The 19,603-nt window shown below is 40.3% G+C and overlaps 1 protein-coding gene across 5 annotated transcripts in view; it reads right to left on the reverse strand.

Moving 5' to 3' along the window:
- The window catches only part of CDADC1 (cytidine and dCMP deaminase domain containing 1), a 77,833-nt gene that overhangs the window by 49,533 nt on the left and 8,697 nt on the right, over window positions 1-19,603 (reverse strand). For 3 of the 5 annotated variants that reach the window (XM_008145599.3, XM_054719799.1, XM_054719798.1), the window contains exon 4: window positions 7,731-7,908. In XM_008145599.3, the coding sequence (XP_008143821.3) occupies window positions 7,731-7,908 (178 nt within the window). Of the gene's footprint in view, window positions 1-7,730; window positions 7,909-18,891; window positions 19,088-19,603 lie in introns of all 5 variants that reach the window. The other 2 variants (XM_054719801.1, XM_054719800.1) reach the window with 2 other exon arrangements.

Raw genomic sequence — 19,603 nt, forward strand, 5'->3', positions numbered from 1 at the left:
TACATTCTGAAATTAAGGGCTTTCTTGATAAATTTACCATATCACTGCAGTAGATCCAGAAATCCCAATATAATAAATGCCTATTTCCAAGTCACCAGTGACATAGCCTATTGGCAAACCATGGCTCACAGGCCATATCCAGCCCATTGCCTATTTTGGTATGGCTTGCAGGTTAAGAACATATTTTATTGTTTTAAATAGTTGGAAAAACAAAAAACAAGAATATTTTGTGACACATAAAAATTATCTGAAATTCAAATTTAATTGTCCATAAATAAACTTTATTGGGACACAGACCATTCATTGACACGATCTCTGGCTGCTTTTGCACTACAACGGAGTAGCTGAGTTGAGAGCTGAGCAGCTGTATAGACACCATGTGGCACACAAAGCCTAAAATATTTATTATCTGACCCTTTATAGGAATAGTTGGCAAACCCCTCACAAAGCCCAGGGCATGTATTTTGGAATCATTGGCCTTGCCAAGTGTGGTCCCAAAGCCCAGTGCTGGAACTATATACATACCAGAGTCCTACAAGTAATCAATGGCTGCTTTTAGGAATATTATACTAGTAGCCGACAACTAACAGTGTCTAGAGTTTTGTATCTGAAATAAAGTAAGCAACCATGCATTAATAATGTACCTGTACTCTGAATTCTTTCTCTAGGAAGCTATTCTATGAAAATATTCTAAATAGAGATTAAAAAAAAAAAAAAAGCATGGATATTATATATAGTGCAGCATTGTTTAAAATAGTGAAGACATAGAAAAAAACTAAACAGATAAAATAGAGGAATGATTAAACAGATTAGGATCTTCTTCATAACAAAATATTATACAGTTATCCAAAATTTCCACAAAGAACTTACAATTTGAGGAAAGCAGTGGGGAGGGGAACAATATTCATTTTTTTAAGTCCACAAAATTAAAGGCAGAACAACAAACTAGAAGGAACATTTTTAATCAATGTGATAGAGGAAAGGTTAGTAATCTTTAATATACAGAGAAGATTTTAATTTATTAAAAGCATATACAGGTATAAATTGATAAGAACAAGGCCTCAAAAGAATCCAAAGATATGAACAGACAATTTACAAAAGAGAAAACAAAACTGGGTAACAAACATAGGAAAAAATATTTTAATTTGTATTTCAGAATGAACGATGAGATGCCTTATACAGAATGAAGCACTGAATTGCTCATCAGTTAGTGTTCTACAACAGAGACTCCTTTGCTAGTATCTCGTGTAACTGCAGCTGAGAGAGACAGTTTTTATGGCCGTGTCCAGAAGTGACTGGACGGTTGGCCCACAGGGTGCTGTGCATTCAAACTAACAGATGAACCAAATAGTCTTAGTTGAATTAACACACATTTCTATCTGTTCCTGTTACTTCTAACTCTTGCTGAGACTTGGGCTGTAAAGCAATTTTGAAAGCCTCAAAGCTAATGTCAGAATGTTTCCTCTGGCTGCATTTCACCTGCCCTCTGTTGGAGTTCTCAAAATCCATTTCCTAACCAGCAGTGCTGGTCAGTCTTTCATCTAAACACCCTGGTTGCTTCTAGTAAACCTGATTCAAGGAGAAGAGGGGATGACCAATCTTTAAACAAATATTCACGTACCAGTGGCAAATGCTACTGCAGAAATTTTCCAATTTTGTTGTCTCAGACCCAATTACACTCTTTAAAATTAATGAGGACCCCAATGAGGTGTAGATTATATCTACTGTATTAGAAAATTAAAACAAAAATGTAAAAATATTAATTCACTAAAAAAACACACAACAACAATAAAGAACCTACAACACATTATTATAAACTAGTGGCCCAGTGCACAACATTCATGCACTGGGCGGGGGGGGGGGGCGGGGCGGGGAGGGGAGGTCCCTCAGACTGGCCTGCACCCTCTCGCAGTCCGGCAGTCAGACATCCTTAGCACTACCGCAGAGGCAAGAGAAGCTCCCACCACCACCGCTGTGCTCACCAGTCGTGAGCCCGGCTTCTGGCTGAGCAGCACTCCCCCTGTGGGAGTTCACTGACCACCAGGGGGCAGCTCCCGCTTTGAGCGTCTGCCCCCTGGTGGTCAGTGCGCGTCATAGCGACCGGTCGTTCCTCCATTTGGTAAATTTGCATATTAGGATTTTATTATATACTAGAGGCCTGTTGCACGAAGAGATTTGTGCAATAGGCCTTCCTTCCCTTGGCTTCCAGCACCGGTTTCCTTTGGCATCTGGGACCCAGGCCTTCTTCGTCTTTGCTGCAGGCTCTGGCCAGAGTCTGCCGCCTTCATCTTCGCTACAGACTCTGGCCAGAGTCTGCCATCTTCGCTGCAGACTCTGGCCAGAGTCTGCCATCTTCGCTGTGGCCTGAGTGCCGCTCCTATAGATCCCTTCGCCCCCTGCCCTCCCTCTCATAGCAGACGTCCCGCCCTGCCCAGCCACTCCATGCCTGGAGCAGCTGGGCGGCTGCCACCTTTCTCCTTCGAATTTGCATATTCCCTCCTGATTGGCTGGTGGGCATAGCGGAGTGATGGTCAATTTCCATGTTTCTCTTTTATTAGTGTAGAGGATAACATAGCTTAATGAAAAATAACTATATTTTCCAAAACTGCAACAGAAACTAGTATAGGAGAATGACACTGCTTTAAATTTTTACATATCTCTTTATTATCTGGCTTAATAGAAGACATCTGAATTCTCAAATCTGTTACTGCTTTCAATCTGCTGCAATAGGTTGTTTTACTGAAGTATATGAAAAGTATCCAGCCTCACACAGATGTGTAGTTGAAAAAGGAGTATTTTAACAGCCATTTCAGATAGTTGTCAATATTCTTCTTTGACATCACATAAAATTTTAAGAAAGGATAGTGTCTTAAAAATCATAAATTTTTTGTTCTATGTTAAATTCCATTATTTTTTAAAAATTATATTTATTAATACCACCAATCTCATCCAGAAGAGTCTTTAAGTCTGGGAAGCTGTAAGCCCATGATGCCAAGTTTTTCAAAATTTTCTCTTGAAAACTCAAATTTTATAATTGACAACAAATACTGTCAGTTGTTTTCCTGGAAGTGAAAGATTCACTTAATGCATTTTGAGATAATGTCTGTCAAATAGCCAAGTGTTTATAGCTTGTCAGATTACAGTGTTCCATGAAAAACAGGGATAATTCAGTTCATATCTCAAACATTTGCATAGGTAGTTTTCCATAAGGCAACCTTCATACTTAAGTTTGTAGCAAAAGTGCTTTATATCTACCTCTTATTTTCTCACACAGAATATTATAAACATGTGTACTCAAGGGTTGGGATTTAATAAAATTAATAATCTTTATTGTTTCACCAAAGACATTCTTACATGAAACCTCACAATGACTACTAGTACCTTGTTTGTTATTAGGCAACAGTTTTGAGAGGAATTAGAAACAGGATTAGGCAGACAGGTAAGGGGTGGAAGGAGGAGGAAGTATGGACATGACCATTGGAGCCAGCTAAAATTGTAACAATTCCAGGGCAGGAGAAATAGGGAAACTGAGACAGGAAAGTTAAAACAGTGTGGGCAATTTGCAGCCAGCTTGTAACTAACAAACCATTATCCTCCCCAGCCAAGGACACAGAGCAAATGGTTAAATAAAAACCTCCCTGATGAGAGAATGCAAAAAAGGAGGAGGAAAGGGGAAAGGAAAAAAAGGCCATTTTATTCCCTAAGCAGAGAAGCCAGCAGTCTAAAAGCTTGGCAAGATAAAGTTGCCAGGTGCTTCTCATGCATTCTGGGAAGGCCACAGCAAAGTAAAAAAGGGGGCCTTGAGAATTAATCTGTCCCAAATAGTCAGCAGAGGAATTTTGAAGCCTATAGGCAGGAGGGTATATAATTCCTCACACCCCCACCCAACCTGCTCTTCAGATTACCCGAGAGCCCATGAGCACTTCATGAGCCAGATGTATACGTTTGCTTGTTTTGCTTTTGCTTTTTCAATAAAGATACATGCTTTAATTGCTTTAATAAATTGGCTTTTCACAACACAGTCAGGGTCTCTCATATAAATTAATCCTCTCTGGTATTGGTGAGGTACCTATAACAAAATCATAGGAATGCTGGTCTTGCAGAAAAACAGAACTCCACAAGACAAGAATGCTTGTCTTACATGTGCAAAAGGTTGCAAGAGATAGGGGAGGGAGAGGAAAAGAGGAGGGGAGCACCAGGTGGATTTTAAAATTGTTGGTGGACAAAGAAGACGGAGGAAACCAATCAGAAAGCAACCTGGGTAAAGAACAGGCTTTGGGTAAATATAATATCACTAGATTAATGAGCCTTAGTGGCAATCCATTATTGGGACCTCTCCCCATGTGGGGAATTTGTATCTGCTTATAATAAATTTCCACACATTTGCTTAAATCTTCTGGTCCTTGATTTTTATTCTTCAATTTCATGAGAGACACGATTCCGGGAAGAACATTGGCTCACCGTTCGGGAATCAGCTTTACACACCACTGTTTTGATACTATTAGGGTAAATTTAGTACTAATATGAAAATGTTTTTGACCTTGTGGAACATCAGGAGTCCACAGACCACACTTTGAGAACCACAGTAATATGGAAATATTTTCTATGTATCTGATGTAACAATTGTAACTAAAGTAATTTAGCAATAGCATGGAGTTAAACTAAGCCACTTCCCAAGATACAAACCTAATCTAATACAGCAAATTCACTTATATACTAGTGACCCAGTGCACGAATTCGTGCACATTGAAAGGAAATTAATTAGAAGAAATATTTTAATATCGCTATTTGCCCTTTCTCTATAATAGAAGTGTCAACCAAATTCATATGAACAATGACAGATCAAAACACACATGTGCGATTGGCGCCAGTGAGAACTTAATATGTATCGCGCATGCGCAAGTCAACTTAGCCTTTTATATATATAGAATAAACTTGCTTAATTAGACCTGCTTTCTGATTTAGCTAAACTTTTTCCAGCCCAGTGAAGCACCCCAACTTCTCTTTCAGATAATTGTCAGCAACACAGCAGTAAATATCAACACAGAGCAGATTATTATTGTAGATCACACAGGGAGAACAAAGGGTAAAATATTTAACTGCAGCAGTGTTTGACTATATCCTGCGCAGTGAGAAAACCTAAAGTCATTTTCAAGGTCCATCGTTTCTTACTTCTTTTCAGTCGGGTCAAGTTTCTAAGCTTTCTAAATCTCTGTTTTCTGGCTAATGAAAGAAAATAGGATTCCACCAAGTCTCCTTTCTACCTACTCCAGGACTTCTGTGAGGATCAAATGAGGTGAGGCACGGGAAAACACTTCACAGACATTTGGTTACAGTGTGAAATGTTTGCACCTGGCTGTAAAGCAAGTCATGTTCCTGAGCTGAAGAAACTGCAAGGAGGCTAGTCGTTGCTAGGGAGAGGAAGCCGGGCGTTGTTATGTGATGTCATTACCCAGTGCCCACAGCCACTGTTTCCGGGTTGGGCTGGGCTGTGGGCCACATTTTGCACCATGGGGTCCCCGGCCGCATCGGCTACAATTTGGTGGGCTGTCGCTTCGGGGTGGTGGCGGAGCCTGTGTCCCCCTTGGGGGAAGCCGAGTGTTGCTTTGTGGGCGCCAGGTCCATGCTGCCATGTCTCTGTAAATGGCAAGTGCACATCACAGCAGCTCCTGTGTTGACTGTCTGCCCCCTGGTGGTCAGTGCGCGTCATAGTGACCGGTCAGACAGTGGGAAGGGCACTTAGCATATTAGCCTTTTATATATATAGATGGGTCTAACACTAACAAAAGCATTTCTATTGTAGGTTCTTCCTGATTTTCCACACTTTCATTATCTCTCTTGGCAGGTTCAAGGCTATTAAGTGCTTACAGCAAACATGTCAAACTCACAGTATGACATGCTTGGAACTCAACACAAAACACAAGACAAGAATCAAGGTCACGTCTTCCTCCAGTAACACTTTCACAGTCTTCCTTTCTATATCAATGTCACTTTGAATCCTACTTCATACCCTGCCTAATGCAATAGTCTCTTAATCATGCTCTTAACCTCTTATCTTTTCATGTTCCAAATCAATAACAAAAAAATATAAATAATAATTTCAATCATATTACTCCTGCTCAGAAATCTTCAGTGGCTGACTCCACATTATCTTATATAGAATTTATAGGTCAATTAACACAAGTGATAAAGTAAATATCCAATCTGCCCAATTAACTGGGAAAAGAACAAAAAAATGCTACCATCATCTTACCTATCAGTTATCCACGTTCAACCACTGTCTACCAATATTAAATGGAAAATTCCAGAAATAAACAATTCACAAGTTTTAAATTGTGCGCCATTCTGAACAGTGTAATGAAATCTCTCCTATCCCACTCCATCTCATCCTAGACATAAATCATCCCTTTGTCCAGTATCTCCACACTGTAAAGCTACCCGCCCAATAGCCACTTAGTAGCTGTCTACGTTATCAGATCTACTATTGCAGAATCATTGTATCTATCACAGTGTTTGTGTTCAAGTAACTCTTACTTTAACTTAATAATGGCCCCAAAGCACAACAGTGATGCTGGCAATTCAGTTAGGCTAAAGAGAAGTGGTGAAGTGCTTCCTTTAGGAGAAATGGTATGTCTGCATAGGAAAAAACAACAACATATATAGGGTTTAATACAGTAGTTTGAGGCATCCACTGAGCATCTTGGAACATATCCTCCATGGATAAACTACTGTACAGGGGTTATAAATGCCTAGTATATTAAGCCACTGAAATTTTAGTGTTTTATTTGTTATTAGAAGCCCGGTGTGGTGGGGTCCCTCGGCCTGGCCTGCAGACATCCCCCGAGGGTTCTCAGATTGCGAGAGGGCGCAGGCCAGGCCGAGGGACCCCACCAGTGTACGATCGGGGCCGGGGAGGGACCAGGCTCCAGGGCGTGTCCAGCCCATCTCGCCCAGCCCCAATCGGCCGGACCCCAGCAGCAAGCTAACCTACGGGTTGGAGAATCTACCCCCTGGTGGTCAGTGCATGTCATAGCAACTGGTCAAATGAATGGTCTGACACTTAACACATTAGGCTTTTATTATATAGGACTAGAGGCCCAGTGCACGAATTGGTGCATGGGTGGGGTTCAGCCGGCCCATCCTGATCGGGGCTGATCAGACCGGGCTATCCAGGCTGAGGGGATGTGAGAGGTTAGCCGGCTGCCCCCACCCCCAATCATGGGGGGACCTATGGGGGACCGGGCCGGCTGGGGGGAGGGGCTGTGGGCAATTGGTGGGCCGGCCCCACCCCCAATCAGGGTGTAGGGGGGCCGATCGGGGGTGGGGCCGGCTGGGGGGATGGGCCACAGGCGGTTGGCCAGCCGGCCCTGCCCCTGATTGGTGTTGGGCGGGGGGGCAATCGGGCACGGGGGCGGCTGTGGGGAGCAGCCATTCCCACCCCCTGGTCAAATTCCCAGTCAAACTCCTGGTTGAGGGGACAATTTGCATATTAGGCTTTTATTATATAAGATAGCAGCTCATTTCAGTCTACTATTACATGAAGCATCATCTAACTAATTAGTGACAGAGCTGAGACCAGAATACAAGCTTTCTGACTTCTTATAGTATATAAAACTATCTTTAGATATATATATTTCTAAAGTACCTCTGTGGTACTTATGCAATTTGTTTCCACTGACTGTTCTCAGATAAATGTTAGTAATCCCCAACAAAACCTTATCTACACTTACCATTTACAATCATTTTCAAACAAGCAGAACATGGCTTTCTGGAAAAATAAAGATCACAGTTTTTCAGCCTTGACCCATGTTTTATAAGAGCAATTTTCCCAGCATGTAACTCTTCACTTGAACAGTGAAGATCAACAATTTTCATGTTTCTCACCACCACAAGACCAGTTTTCTTCACCTACATTAAAACACAAAATAATAATTTATTAGTTATAAATGCTAAGGATCATATCATGGATTATACTTTATTTATTAATAACATGAAAATTTATTTCATTCATTACCTGAACAGGTTAAACAAAAGCATATTTTTCATTAGGTCCCCAAAATTTTTTGAATATTTAATACTGACTTTATACCAGAAATGTTTTAAATTTATGATTTCTTAATCAATTAAGCATTTAATTCTCATTAATAAAGTCCTAGTGAGAAATGAATACATTTTGACCTATTAAAAGGCAAGAACCAAGTTGATTTGACTTTTTTTCTTATAGCATCTAGTCTAGGACTATTTTTAGTATTAAGCTTCTAGATGGTCATAAAAAAAATTTTACAAAACTGATTTTACACAAGAATAAGTAAATCATGCAAAGTTTACACAACTTCCTGAAAGACCCACAGATGGTAAATGACAGAACTAAAGGAGAGGTAGTCCTAATTTTTAAAACATTTAAAATACTGATTAAAATTCTCAACTTCTTTCATAAAAACAATTTTTAACACGATGGCAGTCTAGATTCATTTGGTTCCACTTCCAACAAATATATTGATTATTTACAATAAAAAATGTTTTACATGCACAGTCAAGCTCGAAAGAATAAAAAACACACTTCAGGTATTAGAAAGGCGGAGAGAACTCAAAGCCAGAGCAGTAACCTCAGCATTTCCCACCCACGGGCGGCGGATGGGGCTAGCTCTGCTTTCAAGTCCTGAAGGTTGCGCTTCTTAAGAGTTGTCACTGTAACCATAAAGTGTCCTAACTAATACAGATACTAGTAGGAAAAGCTGGTGTAACAATATTAATATAAGATAAAACCGACTAAGGTAAGAGTCAGTTCTGTGTAAGGCACAAACAGTCTCGGCTGTTTTCAGTGTAGGACTGCAGTTAGGCAAGTAAACCTGATCCCTGGGTTCGGGACTGATTGTTACAGTATCAGAGGAACTTGTTTCCCGGCTCCCTGTCAAAGCAATTTACTCTACAGGTATACCCCACAGGACACACTGAAAACCATTTTAAACATCAGACCAATGTTATATTAACTAACATAGGCAAGTTTCTTTTCAGCTATGAGTATAAATGTTTGACACTATGGAGAATATTTTGTAAAATGCCTAAAAAAAGGTATAAATAAGATTTTATAGAATTCCATTTTTGAGTTGACCAACCATGTCCTAAACTTAGCAACATTTAAAAGAAATACAAAAATCTTTCAGTTACAATATTTATAACCAAAATACATCTGTTATATTAAAAATCTATCTATATTGGCTTTTAAAATAAGCTTTAAATTTACCTTGAATTTGTGAAGTCTTTCCCATCCCCAAACTTTCTGGAGTTTTTTTTTCCTCAATTACAAAGTATATGTGAGTATCTACTTCTGAATACTTCCAACAACTTTTTTTTTTTTTTAATTGTAACTTAGGAGTCCTAGCAAGTATGGCTCAATGAATAGAGTGTCAGCCTGTGGACTGAAAGGTCCCGGGTTCAATTCCACTTAAGGGTGCATATCTCGGTTGCAGGCTCGATCCTAGCCCTGGCTGGGGCACATGCGGAAGGTAACTTATCAATGTGTCTCTCTCACATCGACATTTCTCTCTCTCTAACTCTCCCCCTTCCTCCCACTCCCTTTAAGAAAAAATAAAATTGTAACTTAGGAAAAGAACTGGTGAGGCCTTATCAAAAGATGTTACCATGCTAGAGCTCATTTTATTAAACTGAACCAATTGTGACCAATGGAAATGGCTGCAATTAAGTGATTTTAGTTTTAGGATTTCTGTTAAGTGCACAGAAATAAAGCCAGAAACCTTGACCACAAAGGACTTTTTAAAAAATTGTTACTCATAACCAATTTATTTTTATTAGAAAAACTTTTTAAAAGATCCAAGTTTATCACTTTTTAAAAATACAACTTTATTGTTGAAAGTATTACAGATGTCGCCTGTTTTCTCCCCATTTCCCCCTCCTCCCTGCTCCCACCCTCTATCCAGGCCTTTGCGCATTACTGTCTGTGTCTAGGGTTATACATATATGCATAAAATTTCCTTGGTTAATCTCTCACTTGCCACGACCCCTCCCCATCTGAGATTTGACAGTTTGTTGCAAGCTTTCATGTCTCTGGATCAATTTTGTTCATCAGTTTTTGTTCATTAGATTCCACACATAAGTGAGATCATGTGATACTTTGATTTCTCTGACTGGCTTATTTTAATTAGCTTAATACTCTCCAGGTCTCCTCATGCTGAATCAAAGGATAAGAGAACCATACATATATATATATACACACTGAGTGGCCAGATTATTATGATCACTGAATGCATAATAATCTGGCCACTCAGTGTGTGTGTGTGTGTGTGTGTGTGTGTGTGTGTGTGTGTGTGTATATATATATATATATACATATATATATATATATATATATATATATATATATTAGAGGACCGGTGCAATGAATTTGTGCATGGGTGTGGTCCGGCCAGCCTGGCCAGGGGCGGGGGAACATGGGCGGTTGGCCAGCCTGCCTGCTGGTTGAACTCCTGGTTAAGGGGACAATTTGCATATTAGCTTTTTATTATATAAGATATACGCTGAGTAGCCAGATTATTATGCGTTCAGAGATCATAATAATCTGGCCACTCAGTGTGTGTGTGTATATATATATATACACACACACACACATATATATACATACATATATATATATATATATATACACACACATATATGCATATATATATAAATATATATACATACATACACATATATATATTATATATGTAATCTATATATAGATTATATGTATAATATAGATATATATAGATTATATATATATAATATAGATATATATATATATATGCATACACACACACACACACACACACACACACACACACTAAGTAGCCCTGTGCACGAATCCATGCGCCAATAGGTCACTGCCACCCTCCTGTAGCTCTCGGCCCGCTGCCCCACCCTTCTGTAGCTCTTCCCCCCCCCCCCCCCGCATAGCTTGCTGCCCTGCCCCCTTATGTAGCTCTCCGCCTCCTGCTTGTAGTTCGCTGCCCCACCCTCCTGCAGATCCGTGATCCGGTCTTTATGCAGTCAGTCGTTACGCCTCATGGCATAACGGATAATTAACATATTCCTCTCTTATTATATAGGATATGTATATATACACACACAGAGATTTCAGAGAGGAGGAAGGGAGAAGGAGATAAAAACATCAATGAGAGAGAATCATTGATTGGCAGTCTGCTGCATGCCCCCCACCAGGGATTGAGCCTGCAACCTGGACATGTGCCCTGACCCGTAATCAAACCATGACCTCCTGGCTCATAGGTAGACACTCAACCTCTGAGCTGTAACGGCCAGGCAAAAGAACCTTCTTTTTTATGGCTGCATAGCATTCCACTGTGTAAAATGTACCACAGGTTTTTAAATCCACTCTTCTACTGATGGGCACTTGGGCTGTTTCCACATCTGAGCTATTGTAAATAGCTCTGCTAAAAACACAGGGGTGCATATATTCTTTCTGATTGGTGTTTCGGGTTTCTTAGGATATATTCCTAGAAGTGTGAACATAGGACAAATGGCAGTTCCATTTTTAATTTTTTGAGGAAACTCCATACTGTTTTCCATAGTGGATGCACCAATCTGCATTCCCACCAGCAATGTACTAGGGTTCCTTATCTGCATATCCTCGCCAGAACTTGTCATTTGTTGATTTGTTAATGGTAGCCATTCTGGCAAGTGTGAGGTGATATGTCATTGTAGTGTTAATTTGCATCTCTATGATAATTAGTGACTGTGAGCATTTTTTCCTATGTCTCTTGGCCATCTGAATATTCTCTTTGGATAAGTATCTATTCAGGTCCTCTCCCCATTTTATAATTGGGTTGTCTGTCTTCCTTTTCTTAAGTTGAGTTAGTTCTTTATATATTTTGGAAATCAACCCCTTATCAGATATATCATTGGCAATTATGTCCTCCCATAGAATGGGATCCCATTTCATTGTGCTGATGGTTTCTTTTGTTGTGCAGAAGCTTTTTATTTTGATGTAGTCCCATTTCCCCCCCTCTTTCTTTCCCTTGCCTGGGATTTTGCTGCCTATAGTTTCTTCTTGGAATTTTTAATATTTCACGAGTTACATTTAAGTCTTTTATCCATTTTGAGTTTGTTCTTGTGTATGATGTAAGTTGGTGGTCTAGTTTTTTGCATATACCTGTCCAATTTTGCCAACACCATTTATTTTTATTATTTTTGAAAAATCTTTATTATTGAAAGTATTACATATTTCCCCCTTCCCCCCCATCGACCCCAGGCCCTCACCATCCCACTGTCTGTGTCCATGGGCTATGCATATATGTATACAAGATCTTTGGTTGGTTACCTCCCACCCACCCACCCTCCCCTGCCTTCTCTCCGAATTTCTGCACTCTGTTCCATGCTTCCATGTCTCTGGAACCACTCCATTCATCAGTTTATTTTGTTAATTAAATTCCACATGAGTGAGATCATGTGATACTTGTCTTTCTCCGACTTATTTCACTTAGCATCATACTATCCAGGTCCCTCCATGCTGTCTCAAAGAGCAACAGATTATTCTTTTTTACTACTGCATAGTATTCCATGGTATACATGTACCTCAGCTTTTTTATCCATTCATCTACTAATGGGCAGTTGGGCTGTTTCCAGATCTTAACTATTGTAAATTGTGCTGCTATGAACATAGGGGAGCATACATTCTTTATGACTGGTGTTTTGGGTTTCTTAGGATATATTCCTAGAAGTGGGATCACTGGGTCAAATGGAAGTTCCATATTTAATTTTTTTAGGAAACTGCATACTGTTTTCTATAGTGGATGCACCAGTCTGCATTCCCACCAGCGGTGTACTAAGATTCTCTTTTCTCCACATCCTTGCCAGCACTTGTCATTTGTTGATTTGTTGATGGTAGCCATTTTGACAGGGGTAAGGTGATACCTCATTGTCCTTTTAATTTGCATCTCTCTGATGATCAGTGACAGCATTTTTCATTTGTCTCTTGGCCAACATCATTTATTGAAGAGACTGTCTTTATTCCATTGTATGCTCTTGCCTTCTTTGTCCAATTTTTTAAAATATGGTTTTATTGACTTCAGAGAGAGGAAGGGATAGGGAGATAAAAACATTGATGAGAGAGAATCATAGATTGGCTGCCTCCAGCATGCCCTCTATTTGAGGATCGAGCCCATAACTCGGGCATGTGCCCTGACCGGGAATCAAACAGTGACCTCCTGGTTCATGGGTTGAAGATCAATCACTGAGCCATACTGGCCGGGCTCCTTTGTCAAATATTAATTGAGAGTAATGGCTTGGGTTAATTTCTGGGTTCTCTGTTGTTCCATTGATCTATATGCCTGTTCTTGTGCCAGTACCAGGTTGTTTTGATTACAATGACTTTGTAGTTTAATTTGCTATCTGGTATTGTGATCCCTCCTACTTTGTTCTTCTTTCTCAAGATTGCTGTGGCTAGTCAGGGTCTTTTTTGGTTCCATATAAATGTTTGGAGTATCTGTTCTGGTTCTGTGAAATATGTATTGGTATTTTAATAGGGATTGCACTGAATCTACAGATTCCCTTGGAGGTATGGACATTTTAGTCCTTCTGGATGCTGGCTGGGGACTTCCTTCGTTCAGCGCTGCCCCCTGGTGGTCAGCATATGTCACAGCGAGCAATCGAACTCCTGGTCTCCCGGTTGAACTCCCGAGGGGACACTTTGCATATCAGCCTTTTATATATATAGATGTGATATGCACATTTATTGATTTGTGAATATTATACCAGCCTTGACCCCCTTGGATAATCCCACTTGGTCATAGTGGATAATCTTTTTAATATATTGTTGGGTTACATTTGCTAATATTTTGTTGAGGATTTCTTATGTATATTCATCAGGAATATTAGCCTGTAATTTTCTTTCTTTGTAGAGGTCTTTATCTGGTTTTGGAATTAGGATAATGCTGGCCTCCTAAAAAGAGCTTGGGATTCTTTCCTCCTCTTGAATTTTTTGGAATAGTTTGAGGGGATAAGTGTTAGTTCTGTTTTGAATCTTTGGTAAAACTCCCTTGTGAAGCCCTCCAGTCCAGGACATTTGTTTGCTGGGAGTTTGTCTTTTTATTTCTGCTTCAATTTCATTAGTTGTTCTTGGTCTATAAAGATTTTCTTATTCTTCCTGACTGAGTTTTGGAAGATTGTACGTTTCTAAGGATTTGTCCATTTTGCCCAGGTTGTCCAATTCGTTGGCATACAGTTGTTGGTAATATTTTCTTACAAATCGTTGAATTTCTGTGGTATCAGTTGTTACTTCACATCTTTTGTTTCTGATTTTATTTATTTGGGTCCTCTCTCTGTTTCTTGATGAGTCTGGCTAGTGGGTCAATCTTATCATTTCCAAGAACCAGCTCTTGGTTTCATTTATCTTTTATATATTTTTTTAAGTCTCTACGTCATTTAATTCCCCTATGATCTTCATTATATCATTCCTTCTACTTACTTGGGGCTTTTCTTCTTGTTCTTAATTCATTTAGTTGTAGGGTTAGATAGTTTATTAGAGAGTAGAGATTTTTCTTGTTCCTTGAGGTAGGCCCATAGTGCTATGAACTTTCTTCTCAGGGCTGCTTTTGCTGTGTCCCATAGATTTGGGGTTTTTGTGTGTTCATTTTCTTTTTTTTTAATATATTTTTATTGATTTCAAAGAGGAAGGAAGTGGGAGAGAGAGATAGAAACATCAATGATGACAGAGAATCATTAATCGGCTGCCTCCTGCATGCCCCCTACTGGGGATCAAGCCTGCAACCCAGGTATGTGCCCTGACCGGGAATCGAACCCTGACTTCCTGGTTCATAGGTTGACCACTGAGCCACACCGGTCGGGCTGTGTGTTCATTTTCTCCCAGGAAATTTTGATTTTCTTCTTTGATCTCAGTGGTAACCCATTCATTGTTTAATAACATGCTATTTAGACTCCATGTGTTTGAAAATTTTTGAGTTTTTTTTTATTGTAGTTTATTTCAAGTTTCATGCCATTGTGGTCCAAGAAAATGCTTCAGATGAGTTCAATCTTTTTGAAATTGTAGAGACTAGTCTGTGGACTATTTTTGAGAATGTCCCATGTGCACTTGAGATGAATTCTGCAGCTTTGGGGTAAAATGTTCTGTAAATGTCAATTAAATCCATCTGATCTAGTATGCTATTTAGAGTCACTATTTCCTTGTTGATTTTTTTGTCAGGAAGATCTATCCAGTGAAGCCAGTGGGGTGTTGAAGGCCCCTACTAGACTGTAGTCCTGTTGATCTCTCTGTTAAAGTTCTCCAAGACTTTATTTATATATTTAGATTCTCCTATATTGGGGTGCATGTACGTTTACAAGGGTTATATCTTGTTGGATTGATCCCTTTAGTATTAGGTAATGACCTTCCTTGTCTCTTGTTATGGCCTTCACTTTAAAATCTATTTTGTCAGATATAAGTATTGCTACCCCTCCCCCCCTTTTTTTCCATTTCTATTGGCATGGGAAATTTTTTTCTATCCCTTCACTTTCATCCTGAGTGAGTCTTTTGTTCTGATGTGGGCCTCTTGTAGACAGCATATGTATGGGTCATATTTTCTTATCCATTCTGCTACCCTATGTCCTTTGATTGGAAGATTTAATCCATTTACATTTGAGGTTATTATTGCTAGGTATTTATTTATTGCCATTTTTATTATATACACCTATATTTCTCTATATATACATTTCTTCTTATCATTACAGCAGTCCCTTTAACATTTCATTTAATGTTGGTTTGGTGGTAATAAACTACTTTAACCTTTTTTTTTTTTTTTTGGTCTGGGAAGCTTTTTATTTCACCATCTATTTTGAATGATAGCCTTGCTGCATAGAGTACTCTTGGTTTCAGATCCTTGCTTTTCATTATCTTGAATACTTCAGCTATTCCTTTCTGGCCTATAGAGTTTCTGTTGAGAAACCAGCTGACAGCCTTATGGGAGTTCCTTTGAAGGTAACAAATTGATTTTCTCCTGCTGCCTTTAAGATTCTCTTTTTGTCTTTAATTTTTTGCATTTTAATTATGATGTGTCTCTTTAGGGCCTGGGTCTCTTTAGGTTCTTCTTGCTTGAGACTCTCTATACTTCCTAAACTTGTGTGACTTTTTCCTTCACCAGGTTAGGGAAGTTTTCTGCCATTATTTCTTCAAACACTTTCTCCATTTCTTGCTCACTTTCTTCTCCTTCTGGCACTGCTACTATGCAAATATTGTTACATTTCATGTTATCCCATAGCTCCCTTAAGTTGTCCTCCTGTTTTTTTTGTTTGTTTTTTTTATATTTTTACTGATTTCAGAGAGGGAGAGGGAGAGAGATAGAAACATCAATGATGAGAGAGAATCATTGATCAGCTACCTCCTGCACACCCCCTACTGGGATCAAACCCACAACCCAGGCATGTGTCTTTGACTGGAATCAAACCCAGGACCCTTCAGTCTGCAGGCCAATGCTCTATCCACTGAGCCAAACCAGCTAGGGCTGTCCTCCTGTTATTTAATTGTATTTTTCTTCTTGATTCTCTGAGTGATTTTTTTCTACCCTGTCATCCAATTCACTGATCCAATCCTTGGCTTCCCCTAATCTGCTGTGTATTCCTTCCAATGTGTTCTTTATCTTTTTCATTTTATTTATTAAGTTGATTGCAGTGACATTGGTCAACATGAACGTATAGGCTTTATGTGTAGGTTTCTATGCCAATGTGTTCTTTATTAGTGCTGTCATCATATATGACTGGTCTTTTTTCATAGTTACTATGAAAATGTCTTCAACAGGGTAGGGCAACTGCCTTCCCCCAGGAATAAACCGCCTACGTAGCAAAGATCCGTGGAGAAAGATGTCCTCTGCAGTGTGAGGGAATGACTCAGCACAGGCAAGTGGAGTGGCTGCCTTCCGAGCTCCAACCCTAGAGCCCAAAACCGTGGACTCCCTCACAGAGCTCCAGTCCACTCTGCCCTCCCTCACTCAGCACAATGTGAATGGCTGCACATGAAATTTTGTGCACTGGCACTTTTACAGGGTGCCTGCGTTTCCAGCCATCTCTGGCTACCAGAGAGCAACCCTGCTGCTTTTCACAGCCAGATGTTCTGTGGGCACCTTTCTCAGTTCTGGCCTCTGGGCTGGGGAGTCCAGTTTGGGTTTTAGACCTTAGAATTCTCAGTGGGAACCTCCCACAGCTGAGGTATCCCTCTGGACCTTCAGCTACTGCCTGTGGGAGTCCGTCCAGCCCTTTTGCATCTCTGCACTTCCTACCAGTCTCTATGCGGTCTCCACTTTCTGTCCTTGGTTATCAGGGTTCTCTCCAGCTGGTCTTCAGTTTATTTTTCAGGGTGGTTTTTCTCTATTTTAGTTGTATTAACAGTTTGGTCCTGGGTGAATGTCAGTGTAGCTTCCACTTATGACACCACCATTTTTAATCCTCTCTGGTGTATTCTTTATTTCTACTACGTCATTCTTCATTTCTGACTGGTTGCTTTTCATAATTTCTATATTTTGTTTATGCTGTTGAGCATCCTTATAATCATTACTCTGAACTCTATAGCTGATAGATTGCTTATATCCATTTCACTTAGTTCTTCTGGAGAATTCTCTTGTTCTTGCATTTGGGGATTGTTTCTTTGTCTCCCCATTTTGTTTTTATGTACTAGGTTAATCTGCTATGACTCCCAGTCTTGGTAGGGTGGCCTTATGTAGTCTAGGTTAATCTGCTATGACTCCCAGTCTTGGTAGGGTGGCCTTATGTAGTAGGTGATCTGTATAAACCAGTAGTGAAGTCTCCCTGATCACCAGACCTGAGTGCTCTAATGTCCCTTGTGTGCGTCGTGTGGGCTCTCCTGTTGTACTTGAATCTTGATTGCTATTGTCTCATTCATGTGTGGGCTCAACCCTCAGGCTGGCTGAGAGTGAGGCTCAATTCCCAACACAGCACACAGACTGCTGTGCAGGTGCTTATCACATGGAGCAGAATTCACCTCAGCAGTGTTTGGAGCCTGCCAATATCTCCCTGTTGTTGTGCTGCTTATGAAGCTTTTTGGATCCTGCTCTGTTGTCTGAAGCTGACCACTGGGTTTATTGGTTTGGGACCTCTTCATCAAAGAGTCTCTGGTACAGGCCAATGTCAGACACTGTTTGTGACTAGCCCTGAGTACCCTATTTGAAGCTATCAGTGCTCTACAACTTGTGATTCCCTCTGCTGGGGCTGGGTGCATTTGGAAAGGACCAAGATGCACACTAAGGTCTACTTTTGCTAGCCCCAGGTCCCAAAGCAGATCCAGCACAGGTTCAAAGCACCCAGAGATCTGCCCCTGCCTGCAGGTTGATTGTTAGTCTCAGTCACTTAATGAACCTCACGTTGCAGACCACAGGGTATGGTGAGGGTTTCCAATGGGTGGGGCAATTGCTTCCCCCAGGCTATAACTGCCTGGGTAGTAAAGTTCTGCATGAGAAAGATGGCCTCTGCAGTATGGGGGAATGACTCAGCACAGGGATCCAGGCGGCTGTCCTTTCAACTCTGTACCCTGAGCCACCAACCCCAAATTCTCCTCACACAGCTCCTGTCGACTGTCCTCCCTCTGCTGAAGTCCAAGGTAAGTGGCTGCACATAAAATTTTGTGCATTGGCCCTTTAAGAGGGTGCCTGCTTTTCCAGCCATCTCTCCCTGGTAGACAGAAGCTCCATGGCTTTTCACAGACCGATGTTATGTGGGCACCTTTCCCAGTTCTGGTCCTCTGGGCTGGGGAGCCTGGTTGGGGGTTTAGACCCCACACTTCTCAGGGGGAACTCCCCACAGCTGAGATATCCCTCCCGAACTCAACTGCTGCCTGCGGGAGCCCAGCCAGCCCTCTCGCACCTCCACAATTCCTACCAGTCTCGATGTGGCCTCCTCTGTACATCTTTGGTGATAAGGGTTCTCTTCAGCTAGGCTTCAGTTGGTTATTCAGAATGATTTTTTCTATACTTTAGTTGTAATTCCAGTTTGGTCCTGGAGAATGTCAGTGTAGCTTCCACTTAATCCACTGCCATCTTGGAATCCTCTATTTATCACTTTTATGTCTTTTTACCTCAGGGAAAAAAAATATTTTTTTTCATTCTGTTTCTAACTAAGGCCAAATATCAAGTTTGAGACAAAGATTTTTTTCCATCCCAAACTTAAAACAAAGCAAATAAAAGGCTACGTTGCATTCCATTTTGGCACTTTCACTTACTACAACTCTCAGAAACTCCCAGAAGACTAAATCTTTTGAGTGAATCACTATTCTGCCATCTGATTTTACTTCATGTCGCTGACATCTTGGCAAGTCATCTATTAGCCCTAGTCACAGAGTTTTATATTAACACATAGACAAAAGAGGGCAGTCTGTTTTGTATATGAACTTAAAATGGTGAGTCACTACTTTTTACCTTAGCTTTTCTTATAATAAAATACATCTAAATATTCTGAGACAAATTATTTCTATACTTTGTTGGGAATTTTAGAAAATCCCAGGAATGTACATCAGAATCATCAAGGTAAGTTTTTAAAAAATATACTTTTTTCCCCCACTCCATATCTGATGAATCAGGATCTCTCTGGAAAA

This window comes from Eptesicus fuscus, chromosome 8 (genome assembly GCF_027574615.1).
Source record: "Eptesicus fuscus isolate TK198812 chromosome 8, DD_ASM_mEF_20220401, whole genome shotgun sequence".
In the NCBI taxonomy this organism is placed as follows: Eukaryota; Metazoa; Chordata; class Mammalia; order Chiroptera; family Vespertilionidae; genus Eptesicus; species Eptesicus fuscus.